Raw genomic sequence first — 25,499 nt, forward strand, 5'->3', positions numbered from 1 at the left:
ACCCCTGGGGCCGTCAGGGGCTCCAGGGTCCAGCCTCCGCTTTCATGCTGCCCGGAGTCAAGGCTGCAGTTACAGACATGGGCAATTCCACGGCACACCCTCAAGGAGCGAGGCGGAATGACCCAAGGCCCCCAGAAAGGGGCCGTGTACCCGGACAGAAGCGATGGGCCACAGGGACAAATGGGTTCCCCTGCTCGGGGTCTCTGTCAGTTGTCAGCAGCCGCCTCTGTTATGGAAGATGGAGGTCAGGCGGGAACAGTCAAGGACCAGCAGGCCCCGTGGGGCTCTGGGAACTGGCGGGGTGTCCATGCCCTGTCCGCGGGGCTGGCCGCGTCTTAGCCCCAGCTCACGGGGGCCAAGGAGAGGTGCACGTGGCGTGCTCAGTTCTTCCAATTTACCGAAGGAAGAAATCTATATTTACGTAAAAATTATCTGATTTTTAAATATTGGTAAGCAATTCAACCCAAATACAATTTTGAAAACCAATGTGGGTCAGGAAAACCCTCCGCAGGCTGGGCTGTGTTCCCGGGCACCAATGGGCTCCCGACGGGAAGTCAGGGTGATGACTAAGAGGAAATCTAAGTCTCCTTCTGTTTTCATTTCACGGTGATGTGACTCAGACTGGGTGGGGCTGAGGGTCACGGCTGGAGAGCAGAGCGGGGCTCTCCCGGAGGTAAGTACCCCGGTGGCCCACTCAGAGCAGCCTTCTCCCCAAATCTCCTCCAATTCTATGCAGCCAATGTTCCAGGTCAGGTGCGCATGGATGTTCGTGCAAATTTATGCCCATGCACGCCTGAGAAGTGTGCACACGTGTGTGTCGGCTTACATGGAATCTGGTCCTGGAATTTGAAAGTCAGGGGCTGCCGTGTGAGTCCTGACCTCAGTCATGCACCTGCACGCTTAAACTTGTGCGGCTCGCCCGCTGTGCTGGACGGCCCTGTGAGGTGAGGGTGGGCAGCAGGGGGTGTGAAGGCCCCTTGGTTCCCCCCTCAGCCCTAAAGAGTTCTGTGTAAGGCCTTGACAAAGGGACCCCCCCCCTTCCGGGGTCCCCTCTTGTAGGAAGGGGGGTACTGGATGATGTTCCTCCAATGCGGATCTGCCCTGCCTTGGGGGTCCCTGGGGGAGGGAAGAGTTGGGGCAGGGGTGGGAGAGAAGAGGACGGAGGGGAAGAAGGTGGCAGAGCAGCTGTGTTCTGGTTGGGGGGCGGGGGGGTGGGCAAGGTCCCTGCAGGACCCGCTGTTTACCAGCAGAGGGCGCTTTAAAAGTCTGCTCCCACCCTGTACCTCGTGCGTTTTGCTGGGTTCTGGTCGATAGGAGAAACACAGGGATCCAGGCCTGCTGCAAAATGTTCAGACCAAACACAGCACAGTCACGGGCAAGAGCCACCCCTTCTTGTTCCCAGAGTTACACGCTGTTAAACCCGTGGGGTGTATCTGCCCTGACATTTTCCCTACACGTTTACATTCATAAACCTACAGGTTCGCTGATAACTGGAGTCCTAACGACTCTCTCATCACATCTAAGACTCCACGGATCGTAAGATGTGCTATTACTTTATGAACCACTAAGAAAGCAAACAAGATATTAAGGCACACTTCAGGATACAGTGATGTGAAATGTGGGGAAGAAAAAACAACAGATGAAATACGGTATCTGGCAGCTCTGCGACTTGCCTTTCTTGGGTCGTCTGTCTTGGAGAGTTTCAGTGTCAGCACACAGGAGCCTCTTCATTTTGTTTAACTGCCCCTTGAATTTCCACTTTTTGGATAAACCAAGATTGGGATGGACACTTAGGTTGTTTCCAACTTTCTGGCTATTACCTACAATTCTGCAGCTCATGTCGACATCTTTGTGTATCTCACAAGGGTTTCTGTAGGCGAGCTCCTGGAAGTGGACCCTTTGTATTCTGTCCACACACGTTAAACTGTAATCGAAACTGCAAACTGCCAATGCTTCCACCTTCTACGCTCACCTGGAGTGTACGATGGAACCTGTTTCTCCCAGATATTAGTAATTCTTTTAATTTCTGTCAATCTGATAAGTAAAATGATACCAGTTAAATTTGCATTTCCCTAATTTCTAGACGGTTAGGCGCCTTTTCATGATTCACAAACATACTTAATTAGATATTCATATTTTGCCTGGTCAAATTTTTTACCGTTTTCCTACTGTCTTTTTTTTGTTTCTTGTTAATGTTTAGGAATCCTTCGTATAATCTGGACAATACCATTTTGCTGTACAATTTATAGATATTTACCTTCAACTAATTGTGTAAAATAATGTCTCCTGATGATAATTTAATACATTTTGTTCAGTGAGCAAATGAAATGATTCCCGGTTATTTTGGAACACACTGGCAAAGCACTGTGATCATCCCAAATGATGCTTCATCCTTCTTTTGGGGAACAGGTGAAGTTTCAAAGGGCACCTCACACGGTCGTCAGGTGTCCTCCGGAATTCTAGGCCACAGGAGCCCATCTACTTACATAACAGGGGCCCTGAGCCAGATGATTTCCCTCTTGGAAGTGACCAGAAGCCACTGCCATGCCTGCAGAGGCTGCAACAGGTGACTTTCACATGCGTTCTGGTGGGCACCAGGTCACACAGCCGTCCCGCTTCCTGTAAGGACACCTGACAGCCACAGCCGATTATCAGCCAGGCATTTTGTTTTTAGGTGAACCCAGGAGTGGGGAGCCCGTCACCCTGACGGTGACCACAGCGCCATCTGCAGGTGCATTCACACAGCTGCAGCGTCTCTTCCCCACTTTTGGGCAAAGGATGCTCTCTGCCTGGTTGAATGTTTTGTTACATGTTCCTGCAGGTGTTGGGCACTGGGCCAGCCAGAGGCCAGCTCCCCTCCGCCCATCCCAGGGAAGCACCGTCCTGAGCATCCCGGGCTGCAGTGCTCCGCCAAGGACCCGGCACCCAGAGGGCCGGCTTGAGACGAGGCAGCGTGACGAGCACAGTTCCTATTCACTGGGGCTTCTGGTCTTTCTTTTCTGTGGTTTTGAATTTCTCTGGTGTTTCAGTGTGAAGAGGGTGCTGCTCAGTGCAGAAGATGGCCAGGAGCCTAGAAGGGCTCTCCTGGCTGGGTGCTCAGGTCAGCAGGGAGCCTCACTTGTCCCTGCTCTTAGGGGCTTTAGTAGGATGTTTGTCCAGGGTTAGGAAATCATGTAAAGCCCTCGGGCTGGACGGGGATTGAACTCTTGACCCCAGGCTGAACGGTGTCAGCTCTAATCACCTTGGCCAACTTTCTCCTGGAGGGAAGTTGATAATTTTTGTTCTCCCGAAGGTCTGTGATGAGCAAGTTGTGAGCCTTCATGTGTCAACTCGACTGGCCACAGAGGGCCCAGATATTGGGTCAACGTATCTGAATAAGCTGGGTGTTTCTATAGGGAGGCCAGGTGGATGAGATCCGGCATCTGAGCTGGTATTCTGAGAAAAGCAGATTGCCCTCTGCACTGGGGGTTGGGCCACATCCAATCAGCTGAAGGTCCGAATAGAACAAAAAGCCGGAGCCTCCCACGAGTAAGAGGGAATTCTTCCTGCCTGCCTGCCTTCCAACTGGGGCGTCGCTCCTTCTGTTTCTACGGCAGCCTGCCCGTCTTCAGGCAGAGACTGAAGAAGACTGGCAGTTTCCACAGGAAGACTGGCACCCTGGCTCTGCAGTCATGGGAGCCAATCCCTCATAAGAAATATACATATAATTATATATCTTATTGATTCTGTTTCTCTGAAGAACCCTGACCAATACACCAAGTGATCCCTATCAGAGAATTCCTTGAGTTTTATGTCTGGGAGTCTTGGGGGAAGGAGGGGATGGGGATGGAGCAGCAGGTGTGGGAACTGGCAACAGGTCTGGGTGCAGAGCGGAGGTCCAGTCCCTGCTGGTTACAGGCTCCTGCTGGCCCTGCCATGGGATGGAGCTGGCAGGCACAGACAGGCCTACAAGTCTACCAGGGAGGCATGGCGGTGCCCAGGAAACCCATATCAACTCCTTGGGGACCTGGAACCCACCCAGCTGGGCCTCCCTCTGTATCAGGCACATGTCCAAGAAGAAGATACCAAAAGATACTGAACAGCCAACGCTCGGTTAGGAGTCTGGCCGGATGACCTACGACATAACTGTCCCGCTAAAAACGGCCAGCGTCGAGGAGTCCTCTACACCCCAGCACGGTTACCTCTCTTAATCCTCACAGCACTGCTAAGAAGTGGGTAGTATTATCACCGCCATCTACACCTGGGGATACTGAGGCACAGAGAGGGTCAGCGACTTACTCAAGGTCACTCAGCCACTAAGCTGCAGAGCTAGATGTGAACACAGGCGGGCGATTCAGGGGCATCTGCTCTTGCTTCTCTTCTCTCCCTCTCCTCTTCTTTTAACTGTGCATTTACATTGTTTTATGGAGGTAAAGTTTCCAAGCTCTAAAACACACCCATTTTAAGCACACGACTCAATGACTTTCAGTGAATTCACAGAGCTGTGCAGCCATCCCCACAATCCATCACCTCCGCTTCTCCATCAACCCACTAAGACCCCTCCTGCCATGCGCGGTCACTCCCCGTCCTGCGCCCAGCCCCAGTGATCTGCCTGTCCCGGGCGCTTCACCTACGTGGAAAACACAACACGTACTCTTCCCTGTCTGGTCACCTCGCACGTTTCTGAGATCCACCCATATTGTCTCATGTATCAGGCATTCCTTTTCCTTTTCTCCTTTTTAACTTTCAAAGTATAAAAACAGTGAGAGACTAGAGTAACGAACCCCCACGTATCTGCCCCCGGACATTCTTGGATCAACTGCGTGCGTCTGTGGCCTGCCCCGCTACGCATTCTTTTCCAAGTCGCTCCTAGATATCTTGTCGTTTCAGTTGTCAACATTCAAGTATGCGTCTCTAAAAGGTACGGACTCATTTTTTAAAATAAACCTAACTACTATACCAATATCTCACCCCACAATATGAATTTCTTAATGAATGGCATCAACTGTCACGCCAGCGTTTAAATATCCCCCACTGACTCATCCATGTTTGTTCAGGGCTGCTTTGAGTTGGGTTCAGCACAACGGGGGCCATCCTGCCCTCCGTCCCACCAAGCTGACACGGGCTCTCAGCCCAGGGCAGGGGTGGGAGCTTATGTCCGCTGCCTCCCGAGTGCTCAGCTTTGCTCCAGTCAAATACGGAGCAACTGCTCTCCTAGCCAGCCTGCCCTACAGATGTGCAGGGTCAGAAGCACACTTCCCACGCACCTGCCCATCACCCCGCAAGGCCATGAGGAGGCGGGGCAGTGGGCAGTGTGGGCAGGAGGGCAGGGAGGAAGAGGCGGGGGGCCCTTACCTGCGGTCGTGGAGGTCCAGTTGCTCTGCGCGGTGGTGGTCTCGTTGCCCTTGAAAGCCTTGGCGAGGGGCAGGCTAACACCGGCCAGCAGGAGTGGACAGAAGGGCTCCATGGCAACCCTGCAAGAGGCAGAACGGGCTCAGAGGGCTCGCCCGCCACCCACCTGGGGATGGCCAGCCTCCACCGAGGCGGGAAACTCAGGGAAGACACAGAGGACTCGGGAAGAAAAACAGTGGGCCGGGGATCGGGGTGACAGTGGGGACCCTTTGGGAGCGTGGCTTTGTCAGTCTGCGGTGGGGGGTCTTGTACTGGCACGATTTCTACCTGCACTTGGGAAGTAGCCCCACCTTAGAACAAGCCAGGTTAGTAGCGCCATAACCACCCGCAGGTTATAAAAGCTCCTGCTGTTTTTGTTTGTTTGTCTGTTTCGGGAGGGAGAGAAGAGGCCAAGGACATGGAGGTGCCAGGGGAGAATAAACTCTTAAAACATCACGAGGTCTGCGATTCTGAAAGGCAGCTTCACAGACCCTGCAAGAGGCCCGGCCACCCTGGCTTGAGGATCGCCGACGACAGTAACTTGCTGAACGTGTAGGAACATTTCGCTGTGCCCGTGGTGACACGGTGCAGTATTTCCGTGTTGCATCACAGCAGCCCAGAGATGCATCAGCGCCCTCGGTTACGTAGCCTGTGGCCACAGGGCTGGGGGGCTGGAAGGGGGGTCCAGCCACCTGCACAGGGTCCCCCTTTGCTGTCCCTCGGCCACAACCACAACTACACCCCGGCCCTTATTCCGGGTGCCGGCCTTGAGTACCTCCTACCAGAGCTATAGGAAAAGGTCCCCGAAAAACTCCAGCCCCTGGCCGTCCACCTGTCCCACACTCCAGAGCCTGATTAACTGTCGTGAAGCTCAGCTCAGTCCCCTGCCTCGTGAGGTGTGAACAGTGACTTGGGGATGAAGAGCTGGCGTCACGTCACTGCTCCTCTGAGCCAAGCACTTTGCCGGCAGCTTTCCTGTATCATCCCGTGTAATCTTCACGACTCCGGGCTGATATCAGGCCTTGCATCTGGACTCTGCTCTGGTCTGAGCTCTCAGGGGAAGCAGAGGGAAGGCCCCTCCTGGAGGAGGGGTCACGGTCAGCTCATCTCTGACAGACCCACTTGGGCACCTCGGGGATGGGGGAAGGTATTTATTGGGTGGATGGGCAGACGTGCTGGGCAAACCCAGACTGCAACGCGGCTCGACAGAGAAAAAGGCTCTTTCGCCCAGGAGACCTGCAGGCGGTCACCTGGGACCCCCTACTCAGCGCTCCGTTCTGGCAAAGACACCATAAATCCTTGGGAATCATGATAGTGACCTCTTGGTGGTACAGAAACCCCTCCCGAGGGCTCCCTGCAGCTGAAGGTGGGCAGTGGCACCTGCCGGGTGGGATCTGGTGCTGACGATGCAGGCGTGTCCTCCCTCCTGGGCGCCCTCCTCCGCTTCCATCCACGAGCCCTGTCCACAGTCAGCCTGGGCGCCCGGCCCTACAATGGCACGTTCCTGCAAGAAGCCTCCCTCGGGAACACGAATGGACCAAAGCCAAGAAACACTTGTAATTAGAGAAGGCTCTGAATGAACGCAAAACACCCAATCATTTTCCAGCAATCACCACTATTAAAATGAAACCATTCCGAGCACAGTATGACAATTATCCCAGAACAACTACCACAGTCATGATCAACACTTTTAGTTCCTTCTTCTTTTTTGTTTCCAAGATATATTTTAGATTTACTAAGTGAGCCATACATGCAAAATAGCTCTCGCTCTGTGAGCACCTACTGTGCGCTACACCCTTTCTATGGGTATCACCCTCACAGAAATCCCTCCAGGACGGAGCAACTGAGGCCCCACGGGGGAGCTGGTCCATATCCAGTCCAAAGGAAACTGAGGAGCCGCTATTCCAATCCTGGGCCGCTGGAGACGAAAGCCCTCAACCCCTGACAGGCACTCTGCATACACTGCATTAAAAAGTTGTTATTGAGCACTGTCATGATACTCTTAATATATGGATAAAGAAGATGTAGTACATATATACAATGGAATATTACTCCTTTCTAGAATGAAATAATGCCATTTGCAGAAATATGGATGGATCTAGAGATTATCATATTAAGTGAAGTAAGTCAGACAGAGAAAGACAGATATCACATGATATCACTTATATGTGGAATCTAACAAAATGATACAAACGAACTTATTACAAAAGAGAAACAGACTCACAGACATAAAAAAAACAAACTCGTGGTTACCAAAGGGGATAGTGGAGGTGCAGAGGGATAAATTAGGAATTTGGGATTAGCAGATACACACCACTATATGTAAAACAGATAACAAGGACCTACTGTATAGCACAGGGAACTCTACCCAATATCTTGTAATATCCTATAATGGAAAAGGATCTGAAAAAAGTGTATGTAAAATATATAAATATAAAAATATAATATACATAAAACTGAATCTCGTATATATAAGAATATATATATAACTGAATCACTTTGCTGTACTTTGCTGTACACTTGAAACTAACACAATATTGTAAATTAACTATACTTCAATAAAAATGAGAAAAGAAAATGAGATCACTAAAAAAATATATTTGCGTAGATTGTAGTGTAATTGATTAGAAGGTATTAATTGGTTTAATACAACCCAGAGAGGCAGAATTCCTAGGTGGAACATTTTTCTCTTCCATGCATTAATTTAAAAACCCTCCTTTCCGGGGCTTCCCTGGTGGCGCAGTGGTTGAGAGTCCGCCTGCCGATGCAGGGGACACGGGTTCGTGCCCCGGACTGGGAAGATCCCACATGCCGCCGAGCGGCTGTGCCCGTGAGCCATGGCCGCTGAGCCTACGCGTCCGGAGCCTGTGCTCCGCAATGGGAGAGGCCACAATGGTGAGAGGCCCGCATACCGCAAAAAAAACAAAACAAAACAAACAAACAAACAAACAAACAAAAAACCCTCCTTTCCAAATGTTCAACGATCTAAAGAGAGGCCAGACAAGACCAGCTTATCAGGAATCAGACACCATGAGTTCTGCAAGGGCCTCCTGGAGCAGCAGGTGATTTGCCTGGTGTGACCAGCAGAGGGCACTAAACGTTGCAGAATTCAAACCCAGCCCACCACCTAGAGTCCCTTAATCATAGCACTTAAGAGGCCCATGACAGCTTGCCAGTCCCTGGCCATTCACCCTCAAAGGGTTTGCACAAGCTACCCGATAAACACAGACACGAATCAGTACAAAAATAATGCTTCAAACAGTAATTAAATCTATACTGACTTTGAGTGGTTTGTATTTAATCAGTGCTTGTGTGCTCACCAAATGTGAAGTACTGCGGGGCATACAGCACATTGCTCTCCAAAACTGAGATTATCAAAACAGATGATTTCCAACAAAGCAGACTTTATTTTTACACCCTTCAAAAGTCAGCCAGCTACACATTTGATTAAAATTGTCTTTTTCTAAACCCCATTTGATGCCTTTTCAATACTATTCTTTAGGAAATGGCTCTGGGGCAGGCAGCCCGCTTGGTCCTGGAGATGCAGAGATGAATACAGACCTGTCCCTGCCCTAAAGCAGCCCTCCTGAGCTGGAAGGACGAGTGGCAAACAGCTACCCCTAAGACACCCACTCTCACGCTCTGGAGGCGTGGGGCCACAGCACCAAGGAAGGAAGATGGGGGCGGTGATTCACCTGGGAGGTCACCAAGGCTCCCCAGGGGTGGAGGGCTAAGCGGTCCCTCCAGGACACAGTGGGGACGGACAGGGGCTTGAGGGAGATGACAGCACGACCTACTGTCCAGACAGTGGACGGTTTGTTCTGCTGGACTGCTGGTACGTGAAGGTAGCAGGGATGAGCGAGGCAGAAAGATGGGGCTGAGGTGAGAAGGCCCTTGAGTGCCACGGTAAAGCGTTTGGTTTGGTATTAAAGGCTCATTTTCCATCAACAGCCTAGACTATCAGAGCCCCCTCACAGTACAGTGTTTAGGACTCGGTGCTTTCAATGTTGGGGCCCAGGTTCAGTCCGTGGTTGGGGAACTAAGATCCCATGAGCCTGGAGGTGCAGCCAAAAATAAGTAAATAAAACCCCCCAAAACCAAAACAACCCCCGCCGAAAACCTACATTATTAGAACCACTGGGGGCATTAAACAAAGACGCCAATTCCTGGGCCTAACTCCAGATTCCAGATGTTGGAAATCCAAATACATGGGCAGTGATGGGTTTTACATAGACTGAAGCTGAAAACCTTGGCTCTGAGCAATGAACCGCCATGGAAGTTTCGAGTGACTGGAAGCCATCAGGAGCCACTGTTAAGATGGGGAGGGAAGCGGGGGGTGGTGTAGCCTTTGCTGCCCCAGGATGGTCCCGGAGCATGGGCTTCACCTGGGAGCTGGTTGGGAATGCAGGATCCAAGGTCCCACCCAGACCTCTCACCCTCTCGGAAGGTCCCTAGGTGGTTCCTATGTGCGTTACAATTTGAGATGTGCTGGTCTAGGCAATAGATGGAGTAGGTCTGGACTAAAGCAGGACCATGGGAATGGAAGGGAGGCAGCATGTGAGGGGGGTTTCAAGGGTGGAATCCACGTGGATGGTAATCAGCTACACGTGGTGAAGAGTCGGGTGTCAGAGGTGCTGGGATTTCCATATTGGGAGGTGGATGGGAGGGGACATCATTCATCAGCTGAGACGGGGGAGTGGGGCCCCGCTTTGGGGGGCTCCTATGACGTGTGACAGGCTAGCTGAGCTTCCTCCCCCACCCTCACCGAAATCCCACGGGAAATGTCCTGCTGTCCTTGCAGCAGGACGACAAGTTGTATTTCAGGGGGCTGTGGGCCATTCTAGTGGAGACCACCAAGAGGAGGGGGGTCTGGGGATTGGCTGGAAGGGAGGGGTGGGCTTGAGTTCACTCCAAGGGTAAGTGGGAGGGAGACAGGTGAGGACTGGGGTGCTTGGCTCAGGGACGGGAAGGGGAACTGGGCGGGAGACCGGGCAGTGGCAGCTGGGGGACAGAAGGAGGACAGAGGCAGATGGAGGTGGAACCAGAGCAGGAAAGGGCTTCTCCCGCCCCCTGCCCACTCCCCCCAGCGCTGGCTCACAAGCTTCGCCTCACGCGCGACCCCATCTCTCATTTCCCTTGGCTTGTCCCATCAGCCTCTGGGGTCCGGCAAGTCTGAGACCGACACTTGCTCCCTGGGGTCCTACCACCCGGTGTGAGTTACAGTCATCTGGGTGTTGGGTGACCCAAGCAGACCGGGTACTGTCCCAGCCGCCCCAGACGATTGGGATCTTCAGCGCTTTGAGGGCTGGCGCCTTCCCTGAGCCGGTGTCTTTGAGGAGGGGCTGCCTGGCTGACCTCTCCTGCCCAGCGGGGCCTGGAAGTGCCCTTTCCAAGTAGCCCTGGGTGTCCTGGCAGACTGAACCAGACTGCCCCCTGCGTCCCCAAGAGGGTAGTGTTTTCCTTCTGCAGCTCCAGCCCCTCCCAGGTGGTTCTTCTGTTCTCGATTACATTGATAAAACACACGAGGCTCCTTCACAAAGGAGCAGATGAGGATTTGGGAGCCATCGTGCTGGAGATTTAAAGCCATTGCACTTAGAGCCCTCAGAATGGGCGCCGTATACTTCCTCATCCAAATCAGGACCCTTTTGAGAGTGAAGGAGGGGCTAAAACAACTAAAGCTATATGCTTTCTAAAATAATTATTGAAGAGCATTTTGGTCTTATTAAAATGGGAAACTATTAAGGAGTTCTGTTCAAAAACTATTTTTTAAACTTAAGAAAAAATTCTAGACGACAAAATTAACGTATCAATGCACATTACAGCAATATTTGGGGGGAAAAACCTTTTTGTATTGTCTTTATGAAAATAAAATAAAAACATGAACAGAATATTTATTCTCAGTACATGTCCACCTGCTCCAATAAATTTCTCAGCCTTGTCTGTTCTTAGTATGTTTCACTTTTAATATATTCTTCAATATCCTTAATATTTACATTTCTTCATGAAATTGCCTGTAATTTTTTTCAAAATAGCATCTTGTGAGCTCTCATCGCTGAATTTGTTTATCCCTTCCTTGCTTTTGCAGGAATTTTTACGTCTTCCTGTTCATAAACTCTGTTTTTAATACTTGTAATGCTATAAAAGTCTCAAAGCTGCGAGTTTTTGCTTTTGTTTTGTTCTGTGGTTGTGTTTTTTGGTGTTCTGTTTGTTGATGGCTACTATTAAATATTTCCAACTAATTTATAACAGAATGAAGCCAACATTTAGGGCCTCATTTAGAGAAAAGTTCACCATCTTTGGACTCTCAGATTGATTTACAAAGTAATTCTTTGACGGCCTAAACATTTCTGAAATATGATGCTCAATAGAGAAGGGAGAATGCATGCTATAAGCCGAAGTATTTTAGAAAATTCAACATCGGCTTCATTACCAAACATTTTTAGTTCAATTACTCTTGTAGTTATCGCCATTTATAAAGTCTGACATCTACAGCTTCCATTTTAACGGACAGAACATCCCGTTGGTTTGGACACAATTATAAATGATTCGTATACCACAATCAATTCTGAGGGGGATACACTTACCACAAACATTTATATTATCCTACAAAACAAATAACTGTATCATAGATGTTGAATTCTTTCATCAAATTTGCAGTAACATCAGCAATCATGTCAGGTGCTTATCTTTGACGGAGCAAATTTTCAAGTTGTGGTTGGATTCCGTGAAATGAAAAAACCACTGAACTAAGATTGGAATTAACTGATTTTCTGTTTGAAAATCACTATTTGACAATGACTCTGATCTCAAACTCGTTTGATGCTTTGTGAGGTTCGTCTGCTATGGGAGCATTAACACCTATCACTTCACCTTCAGTAAGTGCACAATGACACTTGGAGCTGAAAACAGGCAAAGTTAACGAAGAAGAGCCGTTTGATCTAAATGAAAAGTCGTGCTTTGCGGGGCACTACGTCCTGCATCTTCCATCCGTCATCCTCAGGCACAGAGCTCCTAAAACAGCTGCTAAGTAGATGCGGATGCAGCAGTGCCTTGGGACTCAGGGAAAGGATAGCGATAAATGGGTCTCCACTGACCCTCCACTCAGCAGCGTAGATGACAGAGGAGAAGGTGGCCAGCTCCAAGGGCCCCCCGCTGGGGTGAACCTCAGACCACGCTGCTTCCACCCACCTGGGATGAGACGTGGAGATGCCTACAGACGGGGATGGGTGGACTAAACCTCGGTGGCTAGGTTTACACACATGTCTGATTTCAAAGGCATGAGTTTACTGGCTCGTTGTGTGAACCCTGTAAACCTGCAACGATCTGTTGGGCTGATTATTTGTTCATTCGTTCTTTCCTCTTTCAGTGATATTTACCGAGTCGACTGTTTGCCCAAGTCTGGAGAGACAAGGGAACAAATCGAGCACCGCCTTTTCCTCCCTCAGAGCTCATGTTTCAGCAGGAGACAGGAAATAACTAAATAATGACAGTGCAACTCGGACGTGCCAGGAGGGGGCACACACGGTGAGGCGGCAGCACCTGGCGGGGACACCTACCCTGTGCAGGGAGGTCTGAAAAGCCGCCCGGGGAGAGGGGTGTCTTCTCAATGAGGAGTCAACCGGTCCACGGTGGGAAGTGGGAGGAGGAAGCAGGGGGGCCCCCCATGCAGAGAACGTGGTCCTTAGGAAGCCCCAGGACCTGCCCAGGATAAGGAAGCCCGAGGGTCTCTCCTGGCAACGCTGAGGAGGGTTACCTTAAAGACATCCAGGAAAAGCTTTCCAGCAGGACTGCAGTAAAGCTCACTCCACTGGGCAGAATGACTCCTGCCCCGGGGCTTCCTGAGGGCGGAGCTGCTCTCATGCCTGCGTCCATCTGGCACAGGGGAGATGCTCAGGGAACGTGGTGGAAGGAAATAAACCCCTTAGGCAAAGCAGAGCAGGTTCCTGTCCATCTTCTACTGGGACTGAAGGCCCAACTGCGTTTAGTGTCTCTCTGTCTCTGTATCTCTGTTGCTCTCACCCTCTCTCTCTTTCTCTCCTCTCCCGCCCCCACCGGGATGAAGGTCTTTGCCAGGCCACGTCACCTCTCTGACCTTCCTTCCCAATTAGTAAAACAAGAGGATCCAATGAGATAATAACTGTGAGTGAATCTTGTGAACTCATCGGCCTGGGCTGGTTATGAGAACTACCGGGGCACCACGCGTGCTGCAGGGAGACTTTAAACTCAGCGAAGTGACTGCTACTGTTTCCCGAGAAGACCTCCGCCCCATCGCTCCCCCGGAAGCAGCCAGGGCAGTGGGCACAGCCTGGGGCAGGGAAAGCAGCTGCTATTTCCACGACAGAGCCCGCTGGCCCGGAGCCTGGACGCTCACTCACTCTGCGGTCCTCGTCAAGAACGTCTGCGGAGGTCGTGCTCTCCTGGGATGGTCTTTGTCGAGGGAGATAAGCTCCCTGTTGTCCCACAAAAGAACCATTTCTCTGCAAACAAGCTTCAGAAACAGTTTGGACAGATCCGGCTGCTGCCACACTGAGGCCCAGGAACCACCCATGCACGTAGGTGGGGCAAGGCTCCGGCAGCCCTGAGCCCAAGTGCGTGCGCCCGGCCCGGCTGTGCAGGGCCTTAGCCAGCCCATAATCAGAGTCCAAAGTCGGCCCCAACCCGGACACATGGCTTCTCTCGCTTGTCCCCCTGGGCTTTAGTGACGGGTCTCTCAGCTGTGCTGGGAGCTGCGGGCCAGGAGCAGAAGCGGTGCGAGCCTCCTCCAGCTAGGCACAGCCCATGCCCCTTGTCACCGACCCAGGCGGGGCAGAGCCAGGGCCAAGGGCACTGTGTCCCCTGCTCCCCAATCTTTCCTGGGGAACGCCGGTCACAGTGACCTTCAGAGGCAGCTGGAGAAAGGAGAAGGTGGAAGAGCTCAGGGTGGGCGACTCCGCCTGCTCAGGCGGTGGGCTCAGGTCCCAGAGTGGTTGCGTGTGTCCTCCCGGGGCGAGGCCTCCAGGCTCCACAGAGACCCCCCCACACACAAAACCCCGGCCCGGAGGCAGGCAGAGCCGTGCAGATCCTCCATCTAACTGCAGACAGAAACGGTTCCTCACCTCCCCTGAGCACCATGGCTTAGAACGTCTGCCACCCGCCCTCTCTGGAAGGTTCTGAGGATAATGGATGAGACAGGCTGGGGAAGCTCAGTGCTCTCTAGGAACCCAACCCATGCTCCTCTGGTCTCCAGAGCAGAGGCAACCTGCCAGGCCCCTGGCCAAAGTCGGACGGAACCACCCGATGGCCTCCCTCCGCCTGCCCGGCTCTCCCTGCGGGAGGCTCGGGGTACACACACCCTTTGCCCCCAGGCCTCTCGGCCTCTTCGCTCCTGCCAGAAGAAGTCAGGCCCCCCGGCAGCCTCCCGCGGCTGTCACGCCCTGTCATCTCAGCCGGCCAGGTCTGCCCGACTGGAGGGGGCATCTCTGGCGCAGGCGAGGGGCTCTCTCTGCAGCTGCTTATCCAGGCCCTCAGTGGAGGGCAAGCGGAAAGAGAAAGGCCAGCCATCGGCCCCTCTCAGGTGACCCCAAACTGCTTTACGTACCCGTCAACGCCACGTGTGCGCAAAGCCTGGCGGGCTGTATGCGCGGACGGAGAGTTTCACACGCTCCCAGGCCTGCAGTTACGCACACGCTGCCCGCACCCTTCCGGGCGAGGGAGCAAAGCGAAGGCCAGGAGGACAAGCCTTCTGCCTGCTGACGAATCCCGAGGGCAGAAAGGCAGCTTCAACCAGGAAGATCACACGTGGTACCTCAATGATCCCAGAAAGCCAACAAGCACTGCTGTTCACCTACAGTCGGGGTTACCGCTCGACACCCGTGGGGTGCGGGTCGGTGAGAGATGAACCTGGGGCTCTGGGCATCCCTCCATCCCTCGGGCCCCCGAGAAAGGACTGTGCTTGGAAAACCGCCGCCAGGAGCGCAGACAGACAGCGGGTCTCCTCAACTGCTCGCCTGGGAAACAGACAGGACAGGGCAGCACCAGTTTTCTGAAATGACCCCTAATAAGACAAGTCAAGCCCTTTCTGCCTGCCGGGCACAGAGCTGAGCCCCTCCCAGCCTCCTGATAAACCCTTGAGAAAGCAGGGACCGCTACGTGCCTTGGGGCCTAGGTATCTGGTACCTGATCCCACCACACCTGTCTTCTAGAAAATCAGGACAATATTACCCACGGGGCAAAATTATTACTTTTCTATGCATTGGGGAAGAATGAAAAGAAGAAGAAAGATGTATTTTCAGGGCAAAGGAGAGACAAGCCCAGGCCTTTCCCAAGCTTCAGGGGTGCACACACTGACACATGAGAGATTTCAATAACAACTGTAAGAGCCCTGAAGCAGGAAAATGTGCAGACTCAGCAAGTTCCCCTGCACCCCCGCCATCCTGCCTTTTCAGAGAAGGCTTTGCTTATTAAAAAGGAAAAGGTGCAAAAGGGTACTTTTCATCATAGCTGCTGAAGGTTGCAACTTAATTGCTTTTGGACAAAGGTAACTGCACAGGTCTAAATGTCAAACCCTTGAAACATCATTAAAAGGAGACTAGCAAGGAAGTCCATGTGTTAGGAGAGAAAAAGGGGGAAGACAGCCAGGGGGAAATGAAGGAGGCAAGCCTGGGCAGTTCGGCCAGGCAGGGCCTGCGTCACCCGCCGTGTCCCCCAGGGTCCCCTCATCTGAACCTCCCCTGACAGCCGCCCAGAGAGGCGGGCACCACCGCTGCCTCGGACAGACAAGGACAAGGGAGGTCAGAGGGTGAGTTGCTGGCCACCACCCAGGCTGTCAGGGCAGAGAGCACTGGGGGAATGAGGGTGCCCTGTCCGCAGCCTGAGGCACGTCCTGGGCTCAGCGAATCCCTGAGACAAGAGAACTAGAGAACTCAGCTCAAGGAGAGGCTGGGTCCTGAGTGATAGGACGCAGCGTGGGGAGACGGGTGTGAGGAAAGCAGACGTCACGGCCACCGTTAGGTGATGTTACTTGGCCTCAGAATAATGGATACCACAGTCTTTTACCAAATTTGAGGCCACGAGTTCTCAATCCATTAGGAAAAATTGCCCTTCCACAGAGCTAACTAAATTCTCTCCCTTTTAATTGGGGGAAATATTGATACAATAAAATCAGCTGATGTAATAGCATCTGAAAATCACTATCCTCAGAGGAATGACTGGAGGGACTCTGAGAGTTCTCACCTCAGAGAGAAGGTGGGCCACGTATTTAATTCAAGGACAAGCGAGTCCTCGAAATGGAGCCCGGATGGACGGGTGTGGGTCAGCCCTCAGACACGGCCCCACTGGCTCCGGGCTTGGGCCACGCGTGCTGTCTCTGAGGTTCTCCGGGGCTCTCTGCTGTCTGGCAGGAAGGTCTCTGAGCAGAGCCACCCTGGACCAGTGGGGGTGAGAAGTGAGGGCAGCTCGAGTCTGTGCAGCCTCCCACCTCCCAAGGCGTCGGCGGCCAGCCTGGAGGGCAGCTTACAGCGTCCCAACCAGGCTGGTTCTAACCACAAACGGCAGAGACATGAAGACACTTGGTGTGTGGGACACAGTGGGGCCAGAGCCGGAAAGGAAGTTGCCCTCCCCTGTGAACACCATGGGGACAGGCCCAGGGGACAGGCCCAGGCTGGCCATCCCAGCCCCCGGAGGCCCTCAGTCCCCACGCCCGGCGCGGGACTCTGGCACTCGCCTGCTCCCACGGGGCGCACACGCTCATGTACTGCATGGCACGTGGGGCTCGGCTTTCCCCCCGCAGGCCTCTTCCTCCCCACTTCTCTGCGCACCCGAAGGGCAGCTTCCAAAGTGTAAAGATGCGCTATGAGGCTGCGGGCAGCGTGGGCAGGTGAGAGGTTTGTCGCAGGTGCAGGGAGGTGGCGCTGGGGATGCTGAGTTCCAAAGGAGTGTGCAGAGCTGCGGGCACCCTGCTGCGTGGGGTGTTCCCTGTCACTAAGGCTACAGCAAAGCAGTCTGCTGACCTTTCCACCCTTGGGATTTTTGGGGGCTTTCCTTGCCGGGGCCCCTCGATTCCCACCCCTGTCTGTAAACACACACCCACCTGCAGCCCATTCATGCCCAACCCAGAGTTCACGATTTACCACCACTGGGGAAGCCCAGAGAACTCACGGCCACAGGGCAGGTGAGAGGCACCCCCCGCAGGCCGGCACACTGCAAATCCACACAAAGGGCACATGTTGCCGTGAGTGGGACACGCCACAGCAGAGGGACAGCAGGCCGGCCGCAACGCAGCAACTTACTTTCACATATTTTATCTGCGAGGCCCTTTGGCTAAATGATGGGTCCGGTACGATGAGTAATTCAGGGCCGCTGGGACTGCTCGTCATGAGCGGGCAGTGACACAGCCACGCTGGGTGGTTTCCAGGTTTAAAAGCCTTGCACACGGGAGAGGATAGGGTCCTGATGTCTCGGTGGAGCTCGGTGTGTCTGGAAGACAGCAGCACCCATGCAAGGAATGGGAAGGATCGGAAATGCGTGCCCAGACAGACTGGAGAAACACTGGGAAGTAGGGCTGCCAGATAAAACACGGAGCACCCAGATATCAGTACGCCCCGAATATTTCACGGGGATACTTACACTGAGACTCATCTGCTGTTTACTGGGAACTCACATTTCGCTGGGCTTCCTTTGGCTGGTTTTAATTTGCTATATCTGGTTCCCCTATCAGAGGGTGTCAGGGTCGTGGTCTGTAACTCGCTGGAAGGAGGGGCGTATAGCCCAGAGAACAGAGAGGAGCTCTATGGAGAAAGTGACCTCGGGGAGGAGCTGGCTTGGAGGAGGGGCGGGACAGTGCCTTCAGGGTCAAGTTTGCAGCCCTGTGGACCACCTGGCAGGTCACGTCCATCAGGCAGGTGTGACGCTCCGAGGGGGGTCTGGCTGGAGGTGGAGCTTGGGAACTGCCAGCAGGCAGGTGACCTTGGCAATGGCTAAGGACCTGAGAAAAGCAAAAGTGAAAGAAGAAACGGGGCATGGGGTGAACACTGGGAGCACTGATGCCTAGAGGCTCCCGGAGAAAAGAAAGTCAAACAGACTAGGAAGGAAGAGTCAGACAGATCTGGGAGAACCAGGGGACAGGCAAAGGAAGGGCTGATCGCTGCAAGGCGGTGGGAACCGGCAGGGCTGGCCCCTGGGCCCCAAGACCTGCCCGCCAGGGGGCGCAAGTCCTTCCTCCGTGGTAGCTGTGACCCTGCAGCGCAGGGCTGTTGACGTCCTTTCTCCTCCAGTGGTCATGGCAATGGAGATTTCCACGTGTCCAGTTTGGGAGTTAGTCTGCCGTGACACTGACTTTCACTCTCCTTTAGAAAACTACAGCACAAGCTCAGATCATTCACCTAACGGGTCAGATTTTCCAGATTCTGGGTCTCACTGAAGTCCTGGCAATTAAGACCCTTCCAGACCTGGGGCCGGAAGCTGCACTACACCAACGCTAGTGATGAACATGGTCACGAGTAAGTGGATCTCTGGCCAGTCCTTGGTCCTGAGCTCCCCTGGCCCAGCCCAGGCAGACGCAGACAAGGGCAGCCCCAGACCCTCAGCTGAGATTCCCTGGGAATGTGGGAGTTTTCCCAGCAGAACTGGGAGTTTTGTTACAAACATCACAGGCTTGGTTTGAGGACTTTCTAAAGTAAAAGTCTCAACACGAAATCCTTTCTGTTTAGTAAAGTCAGTAGAATTTAACATGGTGATTGGACTGGGATCTTTCACCACTCAACTTTTTCCTAAAAAGTAGGTAAAAGTAGGTCCTCCATGGCAGGGCAGAGGGTACATGACATTTACTTTAATCTCTCTCTTGTCCTCATGTCACGTTCTTCTCTTGTGTTCATGAGATTGGGGGCTCAAAGGAGACCAGGTGTGCAGGAGCTGCCTGTAAATGGGCACTGATTGCTCAGGTACACGGGGCGAGGCTGCGTGGATGGGCTCAGGTCTACAGGGAACGTGCAGGCACAGGGCGCACAGGACCCGGCTTCCACGCCCAAGTTGGCTCCTGTAAACTGAACTTTACATGATTCGAGAACAAGATTTGATTTGTTGGATGAACGGGTACATTCTGGAAGAAGAGGGTGTACAGTGTGGAGGAATACGAGCCCTGGAAGTTCAACCTCTGCCCAAATGTGACTGGTCTCTTGGAAACTTTCAGTTATTAGATTCAGGGGGAGAAAGCAGGTGGCTGTGGACGGATGTCTCAGTTTACTTGTCTGGAAAGTGGGGTAATAAACCTACTGTTACTCCATCCTCAGCTGGCCGTGTGCTGAGCTTACCTCCTTAGTGTGAGGCTTAGAACCTGGAGAAGGCATTTCCCTGAGCAAAGCAGGGGCCCGTCAAAGGAACAGACAGAGGATCCCAAGCAAAGTGTCCGCACTGGGAATTCCACCAAACCTACTACCGCTGATGCTGACACAGCAACAGAGAGCGGCAGCCGCTCTTCAAAGAATTCAGGAAGTCCATTACGTCTAAGAGTAAACGGTCCTTTATAACTCATCTCTGTGCTTTATTTTATACGCACTCCTGACGACCCGTGTGCACACGTGTGGACTACAGGCTGAAATGGATTTCATCAAAGAATTCTGAAAAATCACAAGGACGACATAAAGCCCCTGTGTATCTGAACCTCCCATGTACTGTTCCACACTGAATTCCCTGCCTGCCCAACTGAACAGGGCCTGATACTTGGGGCAGATCAGCACAGCGAGGGGCTGAGGACATGGCAGCACTCTTCCCTGGCCACTAGGAAGGACCCGTAAGAACACAGGCGTGTCTGTAAGTCTGTTAGGGGACAATTTCAATTTCCTACAGAAGTTGCAAGTTCCAATTATGCAACGTGACCTCTATGAAGAAAAAGTGAAGAGCTGCTTCTGTAAGAATTAAGTTTTTCTCCATTACAATAGGGACAACAGACTGACAGGTGACTGAAGATCCAAGGAAGCTTCTCCAAAGCACATTTTCACCGACCCCAAAGCTGTACTTGAATGTGTTTAAACACCAACGAGCCCACCGACCAGTCACCTACTAGAGAACATGAAACTGACCATGTTTCCACAGTTGGGGCCAAATAAGACAGGAATGAAGTACAACTAGACTTTTATTGCAGAAGGTTTTTTTCCCTATTGAAAAGAAAACCATCCTTCTTATTATCAAAAAAGAACAAAGGAAGAAACCCCTGAAAACCTCTAAGTGTAACTCTCCATCCTGAGTGGCAGTTACGTAAAACCAGAGACGACAGACGAAGGTTCTGCTGCCTCACCTGAAATATTGTGAACAATGTCTCACAATCAATTGTTCGTGAGCTTCACGAATTACCAATAATTAATTTTTCCTACACTTGCAGTAGCTGATTGTCATTTCACAGAAGATACAACATCACTGAATCCTTTCTTCGATAAAAATTACGACCTCAGCAGTGACAAGACAGTTCTGTTGGGATAGTCTTTAGATCTTACCAAAACCAACCAAATTATTATTGCAGAATAACTGTTTATGAGCCAGAAAAAAATGCCCAGAAGACAGAAAGTTAACCTCTACAGATATAAGCAAACAACGATTAATCGACACCGAGGATCCTGCCCCAATGCCTTCTCAGTTCCTGTTACTATTTCGATCAGAGATCGCCATGGCCCTAGGGGAGGGTGCTATCAGCTTACGTGTAGCAAATACGAATGGTGGCCTTCACTCCCTGGGAAAGGCACTAGGGTTCTTTTCTGTTCTCATCATATTGTACCTTAATATTCACGGCGATGTCCTGGTGCTACAGCCCAAAGCACTACAATCTCACTGAGGGTGACTCTTCAGCGATGGTGGTTTCTTTCCACCTGAGCCGTCATTTCGGGCCTGTCCACGCGGCTCTCCTGGGCGGACGCCACCCATGCCTTCGTCCACTTGGGCAGCGCACCGACCTCCAGGGCCCTGTCCCTGCCCCTGCCCCTGCCCTGGGAAGCTCTGCTCTCTCCACCCTAGCCCAGCGCCCTGGCGGTCTCTGCTGGTGCCTACAGCGGGTGGGCTTTGATCCATGTGGCTTCCTGTCTGCTCCCTCTTCTGAACTTGAACGTGATCTGGGAGTCATGCCATCTTGGGGTCTTGCATTTCCTGAGGGCGGGGAGCGTGGCGGGGAGGTGCTACACAGGGGGAGGGCAGAGTTTGCAAAGCATCCAGTAACATTGTAGGGACGTTGCCAGAAGGAGGCCAAGGGAAGGCCTGGGCCTCTGCCGGGGGGACGGCTTGGGGTCGGGGAAGGACAGGCCCTCACCACTCTGAAGCTGCCGTGCCTCCTTTTCTGGACCCGAATTTCACCAACAGCCGGAAGAACACCCATCAGGGCCACGTGGATCCACCTGCCGATGCAGGAAGATTCTCAGAGGCACAGACACCATTTTCAAAGAGCCTGGGGAGCCCTGGCCTGCCCTGCTTTCTCACTCGGCCCTCATCTAGGGTCCTGCCTGACAAGCGCACCTGCAGGGAGTAGGTGTGCTGGGTGCCCCTGGGGAGCCCAGGTGCTGCTGAGGGAGGAGGGGCTTGTGCTTTAAGTGAGGCGTGTGAAGAGTTCTCCGGGGCTTCAGAATATGGTCAGGACACCTCCGAGGGGATGATCAGGTAAGACCACTTCCTCTACCTTGTGACTTCCACTCAGCTTTCACCTGGGCTGTGTCAGTAAATCAGTTTGTGACATCCTTCAAACAGGGTCCGTAAATAAGCCAACACTTCCATCCCTACCTCCAGGGACTGTAAGCCAACACCCTCCATCTAATTGCTTAGATATCCTTGCTGCAGCCTTGGGTTAATTGAACTCAGCAAATATGCCGATCGCCTGGGCACAGAGCTCGGCCAGTGATCAATAACTAAATGCACATTCTACAATCGTTCCTGAAAACTGAGGTTGATTACACTGGAAATCAAAGCCCTTGGGAAAAAGACGTAGACTCGACAAAAACGTCAAATAAAGATGGTGACTCTTCACCTAAAAGCAGCCTCAGGAGAAGCAAAAGGGGAAAGATCCAGTAAGAAACTTGGAACTCCAGCATCGTTTTTTTCCTTCTTTGCTTCCCTGCAAGAGCATTTTTAAAGGTGTCTTTGGACCTTTCTCTTCCCCTCTGTAGCAGGCAACCTAGGTCCTGTAATGGGTGGTGGCCAGACTCCTGGGCAGAGTGCAAGAAAGCAGAAGAGATCGCTGTGTGACCCTGGGTCCCGGCAGGACCGTTGGATGACAGACTCTCGGCTTTGGAGGGGGCTGCAGCTTGACTTTCTTCCGAGTGCTCTGCTTGGGCTAATTCTGGAAACCGCGTGCGTTCCGGAGCGCCCACTCCCTGGGGAAGGGTGGAGGTGGCCCCGGGAGAAGGGCTGCAGAAGCCGCCCTGAGGCTGCAGGTGTCTGTGGAACAAGGTGCCAGCCGATCACTGCACTTTAGCTTCCATTAAATCCAGCCTCTGCCTCCATTCTGTGAGCAGCTCCCAAACCCGCAGGGCTTTCGCTCTGGCTGCCGAGGCTCACAGGATGAGGACCCTGGCCCCGCCGAGGAGGCCACAGTCTCCTCCACGCCAGCACAGCACATGGAGGATGGACGCCACCTGCACCCGAGACGTTGGGTCTCAGCGCCTGGGTCCTCTACCCTCCTGCGCACAAATGCCCTCTCCTTGGGTTGAGCAGGGCTGAGATACGGCTTAACCACGCCTCTCAACTCAAGTGGCTCCCAGTAAAGTCCATCCCTCCCGGTGGCCCCAGGCTGGACCAGGAGCCTCAGCGCTGTGCGCTTGTCCAGGGCTGTGCTCTTGGTAGTTCGATCCACACGAAACCGGAGGGAAAGGCACCAGCTGGTCGGAGGACAGTGGAGGCAGGGCTTCCCAGGGGGTGGGCCAGCTGGCCAGGGGATCCGCAGAAGCCACTGGCCATTTTGTCATTCCAAAGCCCAGTGTGTCGTTTTGTTACCTAATATAAACTGAGGTGAGGTCAGATCCAGAGTTATCTATTTATCCAGGCTCTAAAACCCAAATACCGACCCACGGCCAGGCTAAGGCGGTTTCTCTTGTATACTGAACCGTCCTTAAGTAGGTTTCTGTTGCTGGCGACCAAACGGCAGAAATTCCGTGGAAAAAAACTGCTTGTATTTGTGGTCCGATGATATTCTATCTGGATCTGGGGTCAAGAGATCAATCAGCAAAGTCAAGTAAAAACTGGCTTTGCATCAGTGCAAGATGTCACCCTTGAGCCAAGAGCAAAGTCGGGATTTTCTGAGGCACAACTGTGCACCTTGTCGCATCTAAAGCACATCACTGGGTTGCTTAAATTCTGACACCTCAGTAAGAAGGCCCACCGTCAATTACCAGCGATCAGTTTTCCTGGCTTTGGGCATAATTTCTCTGCCTTTCATTCCCACAGTAGCCCCTTGCAAAGCACACACACACACACACACACACACACACACACACACACACACGCAGCTTCCACCTCCCAGCAAAGCCTTTTGGGAGCCCAGGGAGAGAATCCTGATCTCCCTGGAGAGGCTCCTGGTGCTTCCTTGTAACAAGGGTCCCTGCACAGGGACCATCACTGAGTTTGGGCAAAGCCAGACTGTCCATCCTCACAGCTCATATGCAGCAGGGCAGGGGTCCTTGAGGGGCACAATGGGTGCTGTCACCCTGCACCTCCCACGGGACCCTGCCCTAGCAACCCTTCCCACCTCCTCTCCATTCATCAACTTGTCTTTGGTCTGAAACCCCGGTCCAAGGGGAGCCTTGGGGACAATCCCAGGGCACATGGTGGGTACTCATTTGTCGAGCAATGACTAGATGAGTGAATGAGCAGATGGGCCGGGCTTAACCAGGGCACGCTATCAAAGCGTCACAGAGCGGCAGACCCGTGCTCCAGGCTGACGCTCTGGCTATGAAGGCAAATCCTACAGAAGACCCTAGACGGTCAGCATCTAGAGGAGCAACACCGCCACAGAGCAGAGCCTGGCCTGAGGGCTCGCTCCCCAGGCTCCCCAGCCTGGCAGGGACAGAGAGGGGGAAACACCGCGATTATGGCGCAGTCTTCTGGGCGGCTCACCAGTCCCACCCTATCCCACTAAACTTCTGGGAAAGGAAGAAATACGTGCATCGCCAAGGCCGCACAAGTATAGATTTCGGCTGCGTGAACAAGACCTGTTTTGACTGGACCACGACACGGGAGATTCAAGAGGCAGGACGGCAGGGAGCTGGCAGAGGAAGGCACCGTGTCTGACTTGGAGCCAGAAGCCGCTGGGCAGCCTGATGGCTCTGTTTGCTGTTTGAAAGGCCCCTGAAGACGTGCGTGCGACCAGGAGCCCAGGAAGCAGCATCGGGGAGCGAACGGAGCTTCCCATCCAGTCAAGGACTGTGATTCAGATTTCTGGACAGGACGCACGGATCTAAGAAGTCCCTCTCAGGCTGCCCACTCCAAAGCTCCCATCGCCTCCAGAATCCACCTCCATCAGTCATTTGCTCTCTGAAAATGTCCAGAATGCACTCTCAGTCTGGGGGCCGCGTGTGGCGGGCAGCAGCCGGTCTGCGGGTGTGTCGCGGGGATGAGAAGCCCACTGAATTTGGGGCCAGATCTGTGTGCGGTCCCTGTGGGCCCCGCAGGGAAGGCAGGAAGGGGCCCCTCTGAAGCCGGCCTTCAAGGCTGCCAAGGTCGCGATTTTCATCAAATGAAAATCCTGCCACATCCTTCTCTTCAGTAGCTTCCACTGCCCTCAGGGTTGAGGCCAGACGGCCGGGTGGGTTTGGGCGGTGGCCCCATCTCCCCTTCCAGCCCCCCTCCCTCCCCCCCACACAGCAAACATGCCAGCCTCCTTGCTCCCCGTAGATTACTGGCTTCTGCTGTTTAGATCCCCCTCTGCACTTGCTCTGCCAGCCAAACTCCTCTTGGCTCTCAGCTCTCTGACCCTAGCCAAGCTCTCCAGCAATCCGTGCCCCGGGAGACCCGGGTACCTGCTTCCCCACTGTGCACCCTGAGCAACCGCCTTGTCCGTCTCCCCCGTGTCTGAGCCCCTCAGCTCCTTGGCTCTGCGGTCCCACGAGCACACAGCAGATGTTCCACGCGTGCGCCTGGACACGTCTGCCTCCTTTTCTCTTGGACGGGCACCCTCCTCGCCCACA

The 25,499-nt window shown here is 53.1% G+C and overlaps 1 protein-coding gene across 1 annotated transcript in view; it reads right to left on the bottom strand.

Annotated features, from left to right (window-relative positions):
• The window catches only part of PTPRE (protein tyrosine phosphatase receptor type E), a 96,720-nt gene that overhangs the window by 37,337 nt on the left and 33,884 nt on the right, over positions 1 to 25,499 (bottom strand). The window contains exon 2 of the mRNA XM_082854103.1: positions 5,335 to 5,453. Within this exon, the coding sequence (XP_082710229.1) occupies positions 5,335 to 5,446 (112 nt within the window). The 5' untranslated portion in view covers positions 5,447 to 5,453. The remainder of the gene's footprint in view (positions 1 to 5,334; positions 5,454 to 25,499) is intronic.

Source organism: Leucopleurus acutus (genome assembly GCF_964270905.1).
Source record: "Leucopleurus acutus genome assembly, chromosome: 14".
NCBI classification, from domain to species: Eukaryota; Metazoa; Chordata; class Mammalia; order Artiodactyla; family Delphinidae; genus Leucopleurus; species Leucopleurus acutus.